This window comes from Candoia aspera, chromosome 3, assembly GCF_035149785.1.
Source record: "Candoia aspera isolate rCanAsp1 chromosome 3, rCanAsp1.hap2, whole genome shotgun sequence".
NCBI classification, from domain to species: domain Eukaryota; kingdom Metazoa; phylum Chordata; class Lepidosauria; order Squamata; family Boidae; genus Candoia; species Candoia aspera.
The window spans coordinates 62,939,660-62,960,136 of record NC_086155.1 but is presented as its reverse complement, the minus strand read 5'-3'; the positions used below and the strand labels follow the sequence as shown (position 1 = coordinate 62,960,136).

At 34.4% G+C, this 20,477-nt stretch overlaps 1 protein-coding gene across 3 annotated transcripts in view; it reads left to right on the top strand.

The window, feature by feature from the left end:
• Positions 1-20,477, top strand: part of FAF1 (Fas associated factor 1) — a 203,682-nt gene that overhangs the window by 45,898 nt on the left and 137,307 nt on the right. For all 3 annotated transcript variants that reach the window (XM_063297915.1, XM_063297914.1, XM_063297913.1), the window contains exon 7: positions 723-828. In XM_063297915.1, coding sequence (XP_063153985.1) covers positions 723-828 — 106 coding nt within the window. The remainder of the gene's footprint in view (positions 1-722; positions 829-20,477) is intronic.

Below are 20,477 nucleotides of genomic sequence, written 5' to 3'. Positions count from 1 at the left end.
AAAAAGAATGAGTATTCCTACTATTTCTGAGAACTGAGTTTTATGATTTTTATTATTTCTGATTTCTCCCAGATTGCCTTGGAAAGATTAACAGTTAGTTGTAAACCCTGAAATTGGGGGTGAAATTGAGTCCAATTCATTTGGTGTTTCTTGAGATAATCAGTGAATCCTAGAATTTTCTGCATGTTTAACTGGCAACTAATTGGACAGCAGTTATGAGCATTTACCAAGTTTAGCTGAAAAGCATGGCTGTTACATGCATATACAAACTTGCATAGATCTGGCACACATGAGTACATAATTATCTGTATATATGTAAACAGTGTATCATCAAAGCTTTTATTTTGAACTTAAAGCCTAGTGATCTCTTAATGTATGTGCATGTTATATGTGATATAGATAGATAGATAGATAGATATTGTGTGTGTGTGTGTGTGTGAACATTGTGATAATTGCAGTAAGCATTGTGTTGTGAAAATTCTAAGGAGTTGAAATATAGCCTGAGATACTCAACTTCCTTAGAAGGAGTTAACAGGTCAGTCCCCTTGGTCATTCTCCAGTTGCTTCCTTGCCTTTAAGAGCAAAAAAGAAAATGATGATAACATTGTGCCTGGACTTGTCTCTGCAGAGTTTAGGGTACTCCTGGGGTTTTACAGCTAAATGTAAAGCAAGTTAGAACATGCTCGCTTCTGATATTCTTGTTTTTCTTTCAACCCTTTCAGTGCCCTGCAGGAATCATTAAATCAAAACTTCATGCTGATTGTCACCCATCGAGAAGTCCAGCGGGAGTACAACCTCAACTTCTCAGGAAGCAGTACCATTCAGGAGGTGAGCTCTGTCTCGCAGCTGAAGAATAAATGTTGCTCATTATAACTAGTGTCAGCTTTGTTAAAGAGGGCTTATGTATTCAGGCTGCACACTTCCTTTCATGTTTCGTTATTAGGTTTTTAGCTTTTAATTAAGTGGATGATGAAAGATTACAGTAGGTACATCAGATGGTGTAACCCACATATAACATTTGCATTAATTTTACCCCAAAGCAGCAGTGTGTTTGTCAGCATATTGAATTACAGTAGCAAAATGCATCACCAAAGGTGAGGTGGGGTTGTCTGATAGGTCTTTTTCCTTTCTTTCTTTAAAATTGTACACAGTTAAGTTTTCTTACATTCTTAGATACTTCTTTCATCAAGTGCATTGCTAGTTGTCATAACCTTGATCATGAATGGGATGGCAGAAAAGTGGTTTCTGTTTAAAAATGATTTCACTGCCATTCTGTAAAACAGCCAGCAAGGGGTGATGTTGCAAAGAAGAGTTCCTTGCTGATTTGTCCTGAAAAGACAGGTGCACTTCCTAAAATAGTAATTACCTCTGACTGGAAATTCAGTATTGTCATAACCTTGTTATATGCTAAAAACGGAGCAATCAGCTTTTTGGAGTATTTTTTTTTTCTTACTAATTCCAAACTATTTGTATACATGAGTATTCCAAATGGGAGTCTTTCTCTTGAATTTTTTTTTTTTTGCATTATTGTATGAAAGACCTCCCCTCCTCATTTAACATAGTGGCTGGCTTCTCAAGAATCCAGTGCATATGCGAAATGATCTGTACTTTGATGGCCTTTTTTTCTTTATACCAGAAATTCTTATATTTTATGGTGTTACAGTGTTAGTAATGTGCTTGGTTTGTGAGAGCTGCTGCTTGAATGGGGCAACTGAAAAGCCCATATGTATTCATGGCACTATATGCTTTGGACATTGGCCTCTTTTCATTTATTTTTATTTGAATACATTTTTAGTACCAATAATACTAGATCAATTTGGTGCCTCCTCTGCATAATTTTTTGACTGTTACTAAGAGCAGCATGAAGAATATAACCTATGGGCCAAAATATGGTTTTGTATGTTATATAGTTTTTTAACTATATAAAAACCATTATATACATACATACATAGATACATATATCTTGAAGCCCCCCGACATCCTATAATATTACCAGTTAACTGCATCATATGTTACTTCCAGTAAACAATTGCAACTATTTGTGATGCAGTTACAAATGGAGACTTGTTTTGCAAAAAGCACCAAAATTTAGAATTTCAATGAAAATCAAGCCCCTTAAAAACACCAAATAGACATGATTGCCCTATTTATCCAAGGTATGTAAAATTATCTCCCATTCCTCAATATAAAATGAAATTACTCAACCCTTCAAGCTTTGAACTGGAATGTTATCCACTGTCAGTAAATACGTCATTAATTTCAGTAGCAACAGTATAAGTTCTGGACTGACTTGGTGGTATTGATAAGTTTTGTTGTATTACAAATTTTGTGAATCACTGTGGCTGAATTGAATTTTTTTGCTTTTGCCCAGAACTAAACAAAAGGGTATTCTCCAGAAAATAGCACCACGATACTCAGAGTGGATCCACACAATAAACTATTTCCAATAGTCTAGAATTTAGAGAGGTGTTTATATGCAAAAGGAGTCATAATTGTGGACTATATTTTCTTTCAGTTAAAAAATAGGAATTAATATTTCGATTACGCTATTAAATTGAATTGCTAACCCTCCTTTTCTGAAGTTACTTCTAAATTTTCTTATTTTATTCAAATATTTTTTAAAATTAGGAAGTTAAGTTGTTGTGGGGAAAATAGGAGGAGGAAGGAGTATTAGGTATGTTAGTTACCTTGAATTATTTATAAAAATAATAAAGGTGGGGTAGAAAATAAAATAAATAAAATAATAAATAATAATAATATATACTCTCAATCAGTGGTAATTGAATTTTATTTGCAATTTTCACTTATCGACCACCAGAGGGCAGGAAGGACTATTCAATTATTTTCCCAAAATGCTAGCCAGTATTTTCAAATTAGCTTCCTGTGTCTTAACAAAAATGAGTATAATGGCTGAGTTATTGTTTGATTTACAGATAATTGGCATATTGCGTGAAGGAGACTTAATTTCATCCTTTAAAATTAAACAGTGAGATTTTAAAAGATATAAAATATTCATTAATGTTCAGTTATTATAAAGCAATGGCATATATTTATTTTATCTTTATTACTGTTTCGATGGGAAATACTGCAAATACTTTGGAAATCGAGTTAGCCATACTGACAAGTCGAAATGTTTAAGCAGCATTAAGGCAATCTTCTTGCACCTGATAGCCTATGCAGAAAGATTCAAAATGTCTGCATCAATTATTAAAAGAAGCACTTAATATTCTAGAAATGTTTCAGGTCTTACCACAACTATTGGATATAACTATCTCTCCTGGTTCTTTGCCTTAGGTTATTTAAGCATATTATATTGCTGCAGTGCTTGCAAATACTACTAATAAATATTTATTTATTTTTTTCTTGTTTTTTCCAAACAAAATGGTGTCAAAAAGATTTTGCAGTGAAAGATCTGTTAGCTTAGTTAATATGAATGAACATTATTTTGCTGGTTTCAACTTTGTGGATTTCCTAATGAAATGTACATTGAAAAGCTACTAAAATGGAGAGAGGTGGGTTTAAAAAAATTGCTTCTGATCTAAATAAGAATAACAGGTTGATAAATTAGGGTATATCTTTATGGGAGTTGCTTTTTCTTGCAGTTTGGACTACAGAGGCATAAACAGAAAGGCAGCAACCATATAGTTTTTAAAATAAATATAATAAAGGAGAGTTAACATGGTAGTATTGTGGATGGCAGACTTCGTAGCTTTGCTGATGCTGAATTCAAGTGTGAAACTAGCTGAAAATTCAAATATCTGTTGATGGATGCTTTTTTTGCTTGAGAAATCCCTCAAGTACATTACTGTACAGGCTTGTAATTCAAAATTAAAACCATATATTCTATTCCTGTCATCCTATACTTTCTCTCACCCCCCCCCCCCGCAACACCCAGGTTTAAGATGGATTGAACTTGAACTGTTTTTTGTGGTGTTATTTTTTATTACCTTCTCTCCTACTGATACAAGAAGATTTAAAGCATAACTCATTAACATAAAACAAAACAAAATAATGAATGCAGGGTATCTTCCTCTTTTGTAAACCTTTCTAAAATGGAATTTAAACGGAGTGAAGAACATAAGAGTTATTACCAGACATTAATTCTGTTGGCTATATTGCAGATTAATTTATGTCACAGGTCTATTTTGTTGTATCAGTAACTTCTGACCAAATAATGTATCAAGGACAATCTTGTTTCTTTAAAAAATCAGTTTAGATTCCACAGTTCTCTAGTGATGAATTTTTAAAACATGACTTTATATGTTTATGAAATGGGACTTCAGAACAGAGAGTTTTAATGAGATTTGATTTTAAAACATTTATATGAATAGATTATTTAAAATAGTTCTTTAACACCACCATTCCCAAACTTGCTATATGAGGCATTAAATTATTTCACTTGGACATAGAAAATATTGCTGTAATGCAATATTAACGTATTTGAACAGACATGACTAGTTTCTGTGATCCTTTTGCAACCCTTAAATTGTGGGTGTTACAGGAATAAAGCCAATTTCCCTACCATTAGAATAAGAAGCTGGTGACCTTGATAAGCAGCCTTATCACTTTTGTCAACCTTTGTGCAAAGATAAGGTATCACTTACATCAGTGATGGAAGACTGGCAATCAATGCTACGCTTAGCTTTTGCCTTTTTGTGACAGAAAATTCAGTTGGGCACACATAGGCATTCTAAGTCGATAGAAGGGAAAAATATTGTACTTAAAAATGAATGGGAATTCAGAATGATTTAACGTTTTAATATATAATCTAAATAATAATAATAATCCCCTCTTTTTAAAGTACTCATTTGCCTACTGACATTATAACATGATTTAGCTACAGCTAAATTATTAGTTTTACATGGATATTCCATGGTGATTTGTAGAGGTTTTTAATAGCAATAAAAGAAGGAATGGCTGTAAAATCAATCAGACAATCTCAAAAGCTTATCTTATAAAGATGTTTTGAATCAAATTGAATTGGTACATTTTTACTCAGATTTTTTGAGAATCTAAAAAATGAAGGGCAAGGGAAACTGTATAAATAAAGTACAGAGCATATTATATTGAGCTTGAAATTTGCAGCTATCTTTATGATTACTACTAGTATGATCTGCGGCTCTACAAAGCCAGTATACATAAATACATATAAAAATACATTTCACTTAAAGGGCATCTTCAGGTGTAAATAAATATAAAGGGAGACATATAATCTACACGCTCTGCCTTTCTCTATGGAGGCATTATTTATTTCTAGACCTTCTTTGGACTGCTCCAGTGAGAAGACCACTAACTGGTGCAGAGCAGAATATCCAATCTTACTTGTTACAAAAGGTTATTTGAGCAGCTAGGGGGAAATTGTCACGAGACCATTGTCAGAGAAAGACATTGATAACCTATCCTCTAGGGCATTTAGAGGTCTCCATGACCATCTCAAAGAGGGAAGTGCATGTTTTAGAAGCAGTCTCAGATTAGGTTTCGGAGCCTGAAAAAATGTGAAACCCCCTGCTTTAAGGCAATAGTGACTAATCTTTTGACTCTAAGAGTAACAGAGAATGCTGGGTAATGAATTTCTCACTCCAAAAAGGAGATATGTGCTTTTCCTGCACTGACAATCATGTATTTGATGACACATCACTATTATGGTTATTTCTCTATTTTTAATGCTGTTTTTATTGATGGTTTGTATGTTTGTAAGTTTTTTTTATTAATTGTTTTGTAGTTTGGATATTGTTTTAATTGTTGTGAGCCGCCAGGAGACACTGAGGTGAGATGGGTGGCTATACAAATTGAATGAATGAATGAATTTAGCACAGTAGTCCTAGGGTGAGTGGACAGATTTTATGATGGACATAATTAGTTGAATATCAGTGCTCAAGTTATTAAAAACATATGTTTTGACAACATAGCTCATTTGTAGATATATATTCCAACATATTCAAATCCCCTTGTTAAAACAGAATAAAAAGTTAGTTTTACCACTTTTCATCAGCCTCAGAGGACATGAATGTGTAACTGAAGAAGTCTCTATTCTGTAAAATGCTGATGCACTAGTTACTCTATTATGGTTTTACTTATAGCTTCTCAACTGAGATTGTTATAAAGTAAAACTAGTCTATTCTGTATACATTTTGCTGCACATATTATATGTATTATAATCCAAAATAAGTCATGTTGTGTTCAGTTATGCTTATTTCCAGGTAAATGAACAAACTAACACACAATTAACACATTTATAAATTGCTTTGAGACTCTAGAAAAGAGCATGGCTGGAGATTATTGTGTGAATATTTGGGGGGCCACCTGTCTCCAGTGGTTTCTGCCTGTCCAGTAAGATTGGACAGTGGGGGCACTCTGGATACTTTCTATCAAGCAATGTCATCTAGTGGGACTCCGGTAGCACTCTTTCTCCTTCAGAGGTTCCTGCCCTCTGAAATAGCATGTCCTGGAGATCTGGATGGCTTCCATCCTACAAGAGTTCTACAAGTTTTGAAAAATGGATGTGCTCTCAAGCCTGTGGTTAAAGTGGCTATTGAGACACTGGCAGATTTTTTGTCATGTAATAGGTGTTTTGTCCAGGGTCATCTATGTTTTTCTTTTTAGTTGTTTTCTTTAAATTATGTAAGTCACCCAGAGTCATTTGGTAGTTGGGCAGCCTTCTAAATCTAAATAAATAAATAAATGGTTCAGAACATCTAGATGAAACTAGGTTAAGGAAGGCTATTTTAAATCTACTAGATGTGACCTTGAGTAGAGTTGAGAAACAGCAAGTACTAAGTAATGAGAACAAGATCAAGCTTAGTACTCCTAGGGAAATCAGCCATTGTTCCCCAATGAAAGCTTGGTAACTGCCAAATAATGATAACTGCCACGTGGAGAGACTGAAAATGGTATCATTATGACATCACTGAATCACCTAGGACTGTACTTTCCCCCAAAGGAGCATAAAGAATGGAAATAAGTTTAGGTGATGGTCGGAGACAGAATGCCTTGATAGGATTTGAATAATACTTCAGCTTCAAAGATTGGCTACTTGGTAACTTGTCATCTTTTTCAGATAAATCTAAATTAATTCAATGTAGGAATTATGAAATCCTGTTGGAGAATCTGTGACCATAATTGCAAGGTCAGCATTTGACATGGAAAATCAATAATTTGAAGTTGTACTGATTAGGCAGATTTAAGAATCAAGTATGGAAGCCTGAACAAGATACTAGGCAGCATGACATAATCATGCCCAGTCATTTCCTGTCCCTTGCTCAAGCTTTCACACTTGATTCTTAAAAAAAGTTTTCTTCTATAGCGATAGGAGATTCCAAAAGCAATAATGTAATCTTAAAATAATTTTTTCTGTAGAGTACACTTCTTGACCAGTCAGAATCTTCGTAACAGACCCTTTTTCTGCAGAAACTGTGTTACTCAACACTGAGTTAAAAACTAGAACCCTCTCTCTAAGGTTCCAGAAAGCTTTGAAAACCTGGCTTTGGTTCCAGACCTGGGGTTGATGTTTGCTATTTGCTTAATGGCCCCTGTTTTGTGGATTTTGTTATTAGGACATTTTAGTCTGGACTGCCTGTTGATTTAATATTTTTAGCTGTTTTTATGTCTTTTTTAGTTTTGTGTGCCACCCAGAGTCTGTCAGAGTTGGGCGGCCAATAAATTTAAATAAATAAAATAAATGTTTTAAAGAGAGTTTCTTAGTGTAAAATCTGTAATATCAAATTGGCCCCTTAAGCCTTTCAGCTAGAGTCTGGAGATTGGTTTTTTTGTTTTTGTTTTTGTTTGGTTTTGGTTAATATGGAAAACTGCTTTGACAAATTCTTCATTAGTTGTTGAAAGGAAATGCAATCACCCTTTCAGAATCAGCATAATTAAGAGCTATAGTGGTGCTTAAAAGTTTGGGAACCCTTTTGAATGTTTAGTATTTCTGCATAAATATGACCTAAAGCATGATCTGTTCTCCATACAAGTCCTAAAACTAGATAAAGAGAACCTAATTTAACAAATGAGTCAAAAACATTTGTGTGTGGCAAAAGTTGGTGAACCTCTAGGATTATCAGTTCATTTGAAGGGAAACTTAGAGTCAGGTATTTCAATCAATGGGATAATAATAGGTGTATATCAATGGGATAATAATAGGTGTTCCTGCCTTATTTAAAGAACAGAATTCTGGATATTCACTATCGAAGTCTGATCTTCACAACACAGGTATGTGGAAGGGTGTCATGGCTTGAACAAAGGAGATTTCTGAGGACCTCCAAAAAACAGTTGTTGATGCTTACCAGGCTGGAAAAGGTTACAAGACTATTTCCAAAGAGTTTGGACTCCAGCAAGCCACTGTCAGGCAGATTGTGTACAAATGGAGGCAATTCAACACTATTGTTGCCCTCCCCAGGAGTGGCAACCAGCCAAGATCACACCAAAAGCAAGGTGTATAATACTCCGGGAGGTCTCAAAGAAGCCTAGGGTAACATCTAAGGAACTAAAGACCTCTCTTGCATGAGCAAATGTCAGTGTTCATGAGACCACCATCAGGAGAACCCTGAACATCAATAGTGTGCATGGCAGGTTTGCAAGAAGAAAGCCACTGCTCTCCAAAAAGAACATTGCTGCCTGTCTACAGTTTGCAAAAGACCACATGGATAAGTCAGAAGGCTATTGGAAGAATGTTCTGTGAACAGATGAGACCAAAGTAAAACTTTTTGTCTTGAATGAAAAGTGTTCTGTTTGGCGAAAGGCAAAAACTGCATTCCAGCATAAGAACTTTCTCCCATCTGTGAATCGTGGTGGTGGAGGTATTGTGGTTTGGGCAAGCTTTGTTGCCTCTGGACCAGGATGGCTTGCCATCATTGATGGAACTATGAATTCTGAATTATACTAGCAAATTCTATAGGAAAATGTCAGACTATCTGTCTGTGAACTGAAGCACAAGAGAAAGTGGGTCGTGCAGCAAGACAACAGCGCAAAACACACAAGTTGTACAACCAAAGAATGGTTAAAGCAGAAGAAAGCTGATGTTTTGGAATGGCCAAGTCAAAGTCCTGACCTTAATCTTATAAGAATAGGCTCATATTCCTCCAAGCTGATATGCGGGACTGATGAACAGTTATCAGAAACGTTTAGTTGCAGTTAATGAGGCACACTAGTTACTGAAAGTTCATGTACTTTTGCCACACACGAAGATGTAGCTTTGGATCACTTTTCTCAATAAATCAATGAACAAGTATAATGTTTTTGACTAATTTGTTTAATTGGTTTCTCTTTAACTAGTTTTAGGACTTGTGTGGAGAACAGATCACATTTTAGGTCATATTTATGCAGAAATATTGAAAATTCAAAAGGGTTCACAAACTTCTAAGCACCACTTTAAATAGCTGAGAAGAGGAGCACATCTCTGGGACATGAAGCTCTGCCATAAATTGGATGAATAACTCTGCCTGAAGTGGATCTTTTCCACTGATTGTATGTAAGATAGTTAATTGAGGTAATCTGCTGATTTATTTTTTTCCTCTTTAAATTTACTGGTAATGACAAGCAACATAGAATAAACAATAAACAGCAAGATAATACAATCTATATTCTTTTTCTTTGTAATAATGATATAAAGTTCTAATGATTTTGACATAATCTCATCATAAGTCAGGAGAATACATAAAGGAACGTAAAGAAGGTGCATGCATCTATGAGAGAATACTGGGATCTTCCTTTCTTGATAGAGGAGAAAAATCATAATGTTTTTAGGAAGTGTTCTTATTTGATATATACAGTTCGATGGATTACTCTTACTGCTGGAGCTACTTACTAAATTTGTATGACCCACACAGTGTATGTGTAATGATTGCCTATCCTAAACACCATCAGACTCATGAACAGGTTCATAAAGGTATCTGATTTATTAAAGAATAGTATGCAGGATCACAAAGAAAGCTGAGAATGGAAAAAGCGCGCCGAATGCAAACTAAAAAACCCTTGGTACAAACAAGATCCCTCCCCCCGTAGAATCTTCCCAAGTTCACAATCCCAGGTGCTCCTAACGGCTCCTGATGGTCCACGGGAAAAGTCCTTGAGTAGACCACATAACCCAAACACATTCCACAGATACAGAGCTTGGCACAATGTTTCACAGCAGCTCCCTCCCACCATAAACGCGCGTCAGCACCATGGCATGTGAAACGTTGCGATGTACAGTGCACATTGAAACAGTGAACATGACAGTATGGGTGTTTGGAGTTTTGCAATATTTAGCAATTTCCATCCTGATGTCTGTTAATAAAAGCTTTACTGTTTCCTTGTGTGTGATTTAATTTTATAGGTCTAACAAATGGCAGCAAAGCTACTGAGGAACTGGAAGACTGGTTGTTGTGTTATGTCTGAAATAGTATTAAACTCTTCTGTCCAAATTTCTTGTAAATTAAGGATCTGACCATCACCTGTGATGTAAAGACCCACTTTTTTTCATACTCTCTCCAGCACAAGGTGGCATGTTTGTATTTACTAGGTCTGCACATATCATTTGGAGAGGAGCTCTGCTTGCAGTGAAGCATCATTCCTTAAAATGTTAAGGCAGTTGTGTCCTCTTGAAGGTTTGGTGCACTAATTTGATGGTCATGTGTACATGTAGACAGCCATTTCTTCTGCTGGAATTTCCACTTCACCACCAATCTTGGTGCAAGTGACTTCTTTGCCTGCGTGCACATCCACAAAAAACTTGGGAGGGTTTGTGCAGAATTTGTGCAAGAGGATTTGGACAGTCCTATTATTTGTGTGATGTCAAAGTAAAATGCTAACATGCTAAATTTAAAGACATATCTTGATTCTGAATTGGTTTGATTGTTTCTGGCATTTAGAATCTAAGCTCCCAAATCAGAGATTTCATCCTCACTTCTCAGAGTTCTGTGTATTTCTACCTAATGTGATGGCAGTATATTGTGTAGCTGGAATTAATCCTTTGTTTCAAGAGATGGATTAACAAACAGACCTTCAGAGACAGCGTCATGTGAATTTCCAATTTATTTGCTAACATGATTTTAACTGAGTTTTTCCCCCAATGGAGAAGCTTCTAAATACATTGGTAGAGTTGTAAAAAATAAAATTCCAATAATATAAATATCTTGAGGGGTTCTTTATGACAAAGCCAGGAGAGATTTAGTGGTTTCCATGGGTCCAGTTAATCTAAGTATTTAATATGGAGATGTTACGGCAGACTAACCTCCCCTCAAGTTATTTGAAACCTGCTGGATTTGAGGTTTAGACTGAAAATAATTTTTGAATTATGTTCACAGTTTCAAATTTGCACTCTTGACTTTCTAGCCCAGCAATCCTACAAATCACTTATTAGTATGCTTTTAAAATAAATAATTTATATAAATAGGTTTGTGGTGTTATGTGCTCAATTTACTGTGATTTTCCTCACTGTGGATTTTTTTCTTATCATGGAAGGTGAAGTAGCATCTCTGCTTGGTATATCCATAGGTCCATTGGCTAAGAATTCATTGCATTAATTGTATAGAGTTCAATATTAACATAAGTAAATTGGCCACCAGAATTTTTTGGTCAGGAATCCAAGGTCTATTCCAGACTGACAGAGCTGTGGATATATAATGAGAAAGTACAGATAGGGGATTTATAACATGTTGCATTCAGGATTCTGCAGACCAGCTCTTCCATGTTCCCCACTTGGATGCCCTGTCTGCATCTTTGATTAGTATAAGAGAATAAAGCTTTTCATATATGTTCAAGCCTTGAGGTGAATATCCTTAATTTCTTGTACTGTTTCTCTGTATACCTTCCAGCATTTAAAATATAAAGAATCAGACATTTTCTTTTTTTCTTTTCTTTTCCTAAACTAATCAGCAAAAGAAAAATACATACAACAGCATTAAAGGGTCAACACAAGCTCAAAACTGATAAGCCTAGTAATTAAAAAAGGGAAAAAAAGAAAAAATGCCTGGAAATTATGTTATAAACAGAACAGCTCCAAAACTGTTGATCATGTTGCTTGAAAGCCTTTTCCTAACTCTTTTTAAAAAAAAAATACTACAGTAATCCAGATGTTGACAAGAAGCACATACCAGCTATCCCTTGCTGGGAATCAGTTGTCTCCTTCCAACTTTATATAATAATTCTTTTAGCATGCATCCAAATTCTGCATTTTGTTGATATTTTGATAGATCTAAATATCACAGATAACAGCCAAGTAGAACACATGCATCTTTAACATATAGCAGTTGATTCAGAGTCACGTTAATAATCCTATTGATATAAGTCCAAAACACAACAATAGGAAAAGACCAAACCTGGGTTTGGGTTAATGCTTCAACTCTTAAATTAAATGTTTAAAGCTAGTTGACTAGACATCCAGTATACACAAAGCCATTTTAAAAAATTTTTTTGTAGAACTTCATTTTAAGAAGATAGGAAATTAGTTTCAAGTTGTTTAATGCAAATCTCATTGGTTTACTGGAACAAGACATCTAAGATCATTATTCCAGAGATCATGTAAGTAAGTAATACAATTTTCATCAGCTTCCTTTACCTTCCCATAAAGAAGAATTACTTAGAAGGTACAGATGATTGATACAAAATCTCTAACCACTGTGGAACTTTGTAAGTAGTAATTGTATCTGGCCCAAGTAAACAGAATAAATACTAATTTGAATATACTGTATTGCTAAGAAGCATTTTGGGGAAATCAAACTCATCTTTTAATTATGCAAAAGTTAAAAAAAATCTTCCTCAGTACTGAGTTGATTCAAAGTAAAAATATTGTGAAAGAAACCCAGTTTACACCCCCCCAAACATTTTTAAACTGGAATTTCATGGGTAAAGCTTTTCATGAGCAAATGGGTCAAAAAGTAATTGCATTGATTTTTCTCACAAATTGTTATTATGTAGGCAAGGCATTCTAAAGCCAAATTAAAAAGAAAATGAGAAAGAGGCATCTTTAGTATTCCTTAACATAAATGTATCTAAGGAGAAGGCAAACCATTAATAATCATCCATGATTTAGGAACTGAATTAATCATATAACTGGGTGACTTTGAGCTAGTCACTCTCAAGTCAACCTACTTCACAGGGTTGTTGGTAAAAATGGGGGGTGGGGAGGAACCAGCTTCTGAATGAAAGATGAGATATTAATCTAATAAATAAAATAAAAATTATAGTATTATGAATCCAAAATGTAAAATGTTGTCAAGGAGATAGGTCTGTAGTTAGAACATATAGTAAATTCCTTTCTTGATTTGGAAATGTAATGTCTTCGGCAATAAAACTAAAAGCCAGGTATTTATTGAAAACACTTTAGTACAAATCTCTCAAAATATACTTTTTATACCAATCATCTGGAAAACTATCAGAACCTGGTATCCTGAGATTTTTTTCCTTGCTAAGGAAATGTTGCAAATGTTAAACAGTACAGTACTATCCATTTTCCCAAGCTTCCAATTCAAGTTGGTGAACTTTGGTTATGCTGATTAAGTGTTCTAGTCTGTATTGCTGCTCCTGTCCACAGATTTGTGTTTCAATTAGTTAAGTTACTGAAGTCTGCCATGAACATACATATTTTCTTTTTACTGAGACGTGGCAGTTGACCTTGAGTTATTGAATTTATTATGTTGCAATGTCTTTCAGCACAGGCCTTTTTGAACTGTGGGTTAGGATACCCTGGGTAGATCACAAGCAACTTAGAAGGGGTCACATTTTTTAAGCTGATAGCTTTGCACAAGCAGAATGGGAATGCTTTCAAAACTTGCTCTGGTTTTGTTTCTTGCTTTGCCTGCACAAGCCCCAGTGGGCAGTTACGGTAATGCAAATCTTGAGAACCCCCGTGTTAGAGAAATTAAAATTAAATTATTAACAATCCATGGTATATTTATATCTTGCTTAATCCCAGTGAAGTAACTATTTTATTCAAGGGGACAGGATCACACAAATGAATTTATCATTTTATTAGTATCTCAAAATTTGAGAATTTCTAATATATCGAAATTACCATATCGTTTGGTTTATTTTGTGGTCTTTGTACTTGCTGGTTTATTTTTTATCGCATGTATCTGAGCAAGTTGGACAGTTTTCCAATGGAAACTAGGAACATAGATTTCATTCATGTCAATTAAATGCTTTACATGCTCCTGATTAGGATACACCTCCCCTTCCATGTCTACATTAAGATTTAATTCACTGCATATGGTATTAAAATGAAACTGCAGTGAATGGGGATTCTCTAAGCTATATGAACTTGCAGAGGAAATGGGGAAATAATTGAGATTATAAATTGTTCTTTCAAGCAACAACAGTCTGCTGCCCTTTTATGGTTGGTTTCCTACTGATGAGACCCATAATCTTGCCATAGAAGATTGTGTATTTAGGGACACTGATTACTTCAGTAAAGTTTTCATCAGCTGATAGGAAGATACTTCACAAGGTTTTTCTTTTTAGTTTTCTTTTGGGAAGTATAAAAACAGGAATCCCATGGATGTAAGCTAGACTGGGAAGTCAAAACAATATCCTGGAAGAAGATGATGGCAAACAGTTTCCATGTTCTTACCAAAGAACTACAGGAATGTGTGCAAGTAGTCACCAGTTGAGCTTAATCAAAGGGAAATTTTACTTGAAAGCCTCTATGTACTTATACATGGAACAAAATGATATACACAGTACTTTTAATGTATACCAAAAATATGAAAACCCTGTGTATAGATTCTTATCTAAGTAAACGTAGGCAGAGGTTTCTTACAAAAAACATAGATATAGTTTAAGTATTGCATAGAATGAATGGGATTTTTTTTGAGAGAGAGATTTTTAGAAACCTCTAGGTCAGAGCTTTCCAAACTATGTGTCACGACACATTAGTGTGTCGGCTGCAGTGTGTAGGTGTGTCGCGCGGTCAAGGGATCATACAGGTACTACACATGCGCAGTATGGGTAATCGCGTCGAAACAGCTGATTCCACGTGACTTCTGGTGACGCAGCCGCACCTGCAGTGTGTTAGTCGAGGGATCATACAGGTACTGCGCATGTGCAGTATGCGTAATCGCATCAAAACAACTGATTCTGTTTCGGTGACACGGCCGCACCTGCAGTGTGTTAGTGTGTCACCAACATGAAAAGTTTGGAAAGCTCTGCTCTAGGTGAAAAAACGTAATAGACAGGAACGTACAGCTCCAACTCTTCACATACAGCAATCATAGCTCCAGTATGATATCTGTATCAGCGGTTCAGGAGAGTGGAAAGCATGTAGGGCTAAGTGTGGTTCTGACTTTTCCATATCAAATAGATGATCAACAGTATCCAAACAGGGCTACATATATATACCTAATTTCTGCCATTGGATATAACAGGGGAATTGTTGGTAGCAGGAGTGGAGTTATGTCCAGTTCCCATCCACCTTAGAGGTATAGATGCAGAACCAAGCTTCCATGAGTAATACGACTTCTTAGTTGAATCAGGCCATAAAATAATGCACCCATTCCAATAATTTAAATAGCTTTGCTAGTTAGCTTCATAATATTTCTGCTAAAAGTACCAGAGTCAAACAGAATGTTGATAATGTCTTTGTCAGTGTTCCATGGCCGTAATTCAAAACCAAGGGAAAAAATTGAGCTTTTTTTAAAAATTTAGATTCCTCCAATGCCATGTCACAACTTGATTCTGCAACTCTGAGTTATATAAAAGAGTTACAAATTGGCATATGGGACTAGTTTTCAAGAAAGCAAAGTGTAGACCTCAGATACACTAAATTACCTTCCCATAGGTTCATCATGACCTGTATTTGCATTGCTTGGATAAAATATTTTTTTATTAAAAATATGATTTTGAAATATGTTAGACAATTAAATAGAAAACACATTTTTTAAACTAATTATCTGGAACTGGGAGAGTTTACTGTGAGAGAAAAGGATGTAAGACATTTTAAATTTATTGTCCATTGACCAGTTAAAAGCCAAAATCCACATTTTAAGAATCCATAAATGCAGTATGAGAAATAGGTCTGAATACTAACAAAGATATGAAGAGAACCACCCTAATGTTACAATCTATAGCCTTCTTTTCTCCTACTCCAGAGGAGCTTCCTGAAAAAGAGACTATATTGATAAATGTGTTTGGTAAGTTGGGCTGTGCTGCACAGCTATAAGAAAACAATTTTAATTACAAATGAATTTTTTTCTTGTTTAATTTTAAATCCTTGTATCTGCTTGGACAGCTCAGCACATTGAAGCACTTTGTCTAGGTTTGGAATCTAAGCTGGGTTGGGCCTAGTTAGCACTTGGATGGGATGCCACCAGGGAATACTACAGCTGTAGGCTAGACTGCAAAATTGAAAAATTCCCAGAATGAGGCAAAGGCAAACCCTTCTGTAACTCTGCCAAAAGAACTGCATGCCTGTGTCCATATAGTTTTCAGGAGTTGAGCCTGACATGAAGTAGGCTTTATCTGTTCAGTGTAATAAAGACATATTGGTATCAAAATGTTGTTTAGTAGATAAGGATATGTGTAGGCATATCTTTGTAGTCCTGATTATATAGTGATTTTTAAATACATTATTGAAACAATGAAGCCAATATAATGGAAGTCTTTTCTTTTTAAAACATTCTACTACTAATTATTTGATATAGTATTGTATTGCTAGAATCACCTGTAATTTGTATAGCTGATGTCTTGGAAAGGCATAAGCTTTAAATAAACCACTTCTAGGTATCAGAAACTAATAAACCAGGACATATTTATATGCAAGAAAAGGCAGAGAGTAAATAATTGCACTGGTGACCAATACTGTAATAATCCTGTTTTACAATATGCACTTGACAGGTTGTAATAGTGCTAATTGAAGAGACTAATTCACACTTGCTTCATTCTATTCAAAGGCAAAATCAGCAGCTTGTTTTGCTTTTGACCAGATGGTCCTGATGAACACCTACTGTGCACTTTAAGTGCTTTACTAGAATTACAAAGGCTGGGGGGCTGCATCCAACGAATGATTTGAGAAGAAGAGAAGGGGGGGAACCCTTCAGTGCTCAATGGATTTGGTGCAACTAAATTAATTCTAGTGGGCCCATTACACATCAAGCCCCCTTTTCAAAGTCCTGAGCCTCCTCGTTTGTTCTGTAGCAAGGAGAAAGTGAAAGGCAGATTACTGCAAACAGAAATTAAAAAAAAAAAGTTCTCTGAAAGGGAGAAAAGAGGCCTTGAAGCCTTTTCATATCATTTTAGGTTTTTCAACTGCGTTATTTTTGGGAAGGGTGGATGTCTGAAAAGCCAATTGGTGGTGGGGTTTTTTTGGTTTTTGTTTTAAAGTGCGCTATTTAAGTACCATGAATATAAAAGCAAGAGCAACAGTTGACTGAGTTTACTGTGGTAAAGCTTTGTGTCCCAAGGATGAATCAAATTCATTATAGCAAGCTCCTTGTATTTTAATATGAATGTGAGGTTAGTTTCACAGGACTGTGTTTGTTTAGGATAATTATATTTTAATATTTTTTGATAAACTTACCATTGTAGAGATCTGAAATTTTCCACAGAAACCAGATACCTTTATTGCTTTTTTTAAAAGAAAGCACTGATTTTGAAACATCCATAAAGCAAAATTAAAAAGCATGTTAATTTCTAAAGAAAAGAGAAGCTTTTTCCAATAGCATTGAAGCAGAGATTATTATAACTAATTAGAAGTCACACATCTGTTAATCTTAACCCTAACCCTGTATGTATATATGTATATGTTGTGTGGGTGTACACACACAAACACACCTGTATGTTTACTTATGTTGTGTATTTATACACATATAATATATTCTTACAGATGCACATAGCTACTTGGGAGAGGGGCATGTATATAACTATAACAGTCTAGTTTAAACATAATTTACATTGAAATTCTGCATACATTTACCTGGGAGTGAATTTTAGTGAAATCGATGGTGTTTATTTCTGAATATAGGATTATGCTGCTTATATTACAAATACATTAACAGGGAACTTGTTTTTGGACATAGAAAAAAAATTGAATTTTAAGTCACTGAATTAGTGCGTGACTTTAAAACTGCACCTCGTGACTTTGAGGCTTTTAAATTGGGATTTGATTCTGCTAATTTATAGAGAAATTTAATTAAAGACTATAAAATTTGCCTTACATTTCAGAAATGTTCTTTAAATGTCAGGAGTAATACTTCTGAAAGGGTGTCAGTTTTAAAATTATAGAAAAAATAGGTAAATAGTTACAGTTCACAAAGAGATATAATCACCTTAACAATACTATTTCCTTTGCAAATAAATGTGTATTCCTTATAACTTAATATAAATATGAGATTTTTGTTTCAATATTTCTGACTAATACTTTCATTGGCAGATCGTTATATTTAAATGTTGTATAGCATGTATACGCTTAGCATTGAAAAATGTGCATAGTTCATCTCTACTGGTAACTCTTAATATATCTTTAAATATTTATGTGAAATAGATATAATGAAGTAAGGGAGAAGAGATAAAGAATACAAGTTCACTATTAATATATATTTAAAACGCAGGGGAAGCAAGCCCATATCTTCTTTTCCCACTGGTAAAATTGGTATCTTTTATGCCATTTCAGATAATTATGATTACTTAGACTTATTAATCTGGTCATTTTTCACCTTGCTTTTTAAATGTAGATTTGAGAAGAAGATGACTTCTTCAAACAATGAGTCCATCAAACAATCCAATTATATTGATAAGTAGGGAAGTGCTAATGAACTGCTAATTCTAGCAAAAGTTTCTGTAAATCAGTGTTAAAAATAATTGCAGATTTGAAAGTATTTCTTGAGTATATTTTAATGTTAAAGTTAATTTGCAGGTGTCCTAAATATATGCAAGTAAAGATAATAAATTAATATAGAAATAATATGAGTAGAATAAATCTGAAAGGAACATACTACCATATTTGCTCTTGTGAACCCGGTAGCCATATAAATCTAATAAACAAACAAACAAATAAATAAACTTGGAATTATATTTTAAAAATATGATCAGATTTTTGTTATTTGTATGATTGTGACTAGTTTAATTCTATGTTTTAAATCCTGTTGACTCTTAATCTCATGCCATATTCTCTGTTTACCAGATAAGCATAATTTCAGAGGGTTTTTTTCCTGTTTAGAATGAATGTTAATGTAATATGTTAAAATACCATGGACTTATGATCATTTTATTTATACTGGATGACATCACAGGTGGGATGCTTATCAGGTGGTTGTTCTGCTATAAGTAGTTTCTTCAGTACCAGTACAGTTGCAGCTATATCAGTATCCCTTTCTGTATGGTATAGGGTGAGTAGTGCTTGTGTCTTTTTGTATACATACACATAAGTGCATGTATACAAAACACACAAATACACCTCAATTTGTATATAGAATACTACTGTAGTTATAAATAGAAGATAAATAATCTTAAAATGATATTGACACATAACTGATATTATGAATAGTTCAAGAAGTGCTGTCATGTAAGAATAAAATGCTCTAAAAACTCAACATATCAAAGTTTGTTTCTTTGTCAATATAGAAAAATCATGGTGCAAATTAAACTCCCATGAAACTAATTTAAAAGGTAATGTAGTCTCATAATCACCCACAATAAATCCCTGTTACTGTTTTTAAAGCTCTGAGCAAACATTTGCAATCAGTGGCCAAATTTATGCTTTGCTTTGTAGTTGTTGCGTGACCAGACAGAGTGGTACAGGATTGCTTTAAGATTTTTACAGCTGCAAGCGAAAAGCATCTGTTCTTGGAAAATCCGGCATTGTTTAATTTTGACACTGACTCTTCCATGCTGTTTGTACCACCCTCTGGATTAGATTCCACTAAGATGAAATTTAAGTTGTTCCAAATGCAGCTGTCACCATACATGGCCAGATAGATAAAGTAAAGAGGATGCATCTTTGTGTTGGGTCATCACAGAAAAAAACAACAACCAAACAACTCTTAGAAGAGGAATACTAGTATTTTATCTTACATATAGATAAAATTATTGAACAATAATTTTTCTATCATTTTGAAAGTAAAATGTAAAAGTAACATTTTGCCTAGGCAATGTGCTAAGGAAAAGAAACAAATTGATTTCTTACATAGGTATGTATTTTGTTTAATATAATTAATATAATTATTAATATAATTAATATAATTATTGTGAAACTTAGGCAGTAATAATAGCCACATGTAAAGTACCATATAAATCTAGCTGATTTACAGCAACCTTTTGACATCTGTTTTTGTCACTGAAGTTTCCCTTAATATTACAGGAAAAATGAATAATAAAAGAACATTTAGTTGCTGATTTTCTTCTAGAATGTTGACTTCCTACCCACTGGTCCAAAGTATGCGATATAAAGCCAAATGTAACTGAAATTTGTTTGCTAGTTAATTGTGTGACTTTACATTAAAACTCTCACTGATAGTAAAGAAATTCTGTTTTCTTTTATATGTAAATATTGTGGAAAGAATGCTCCACAA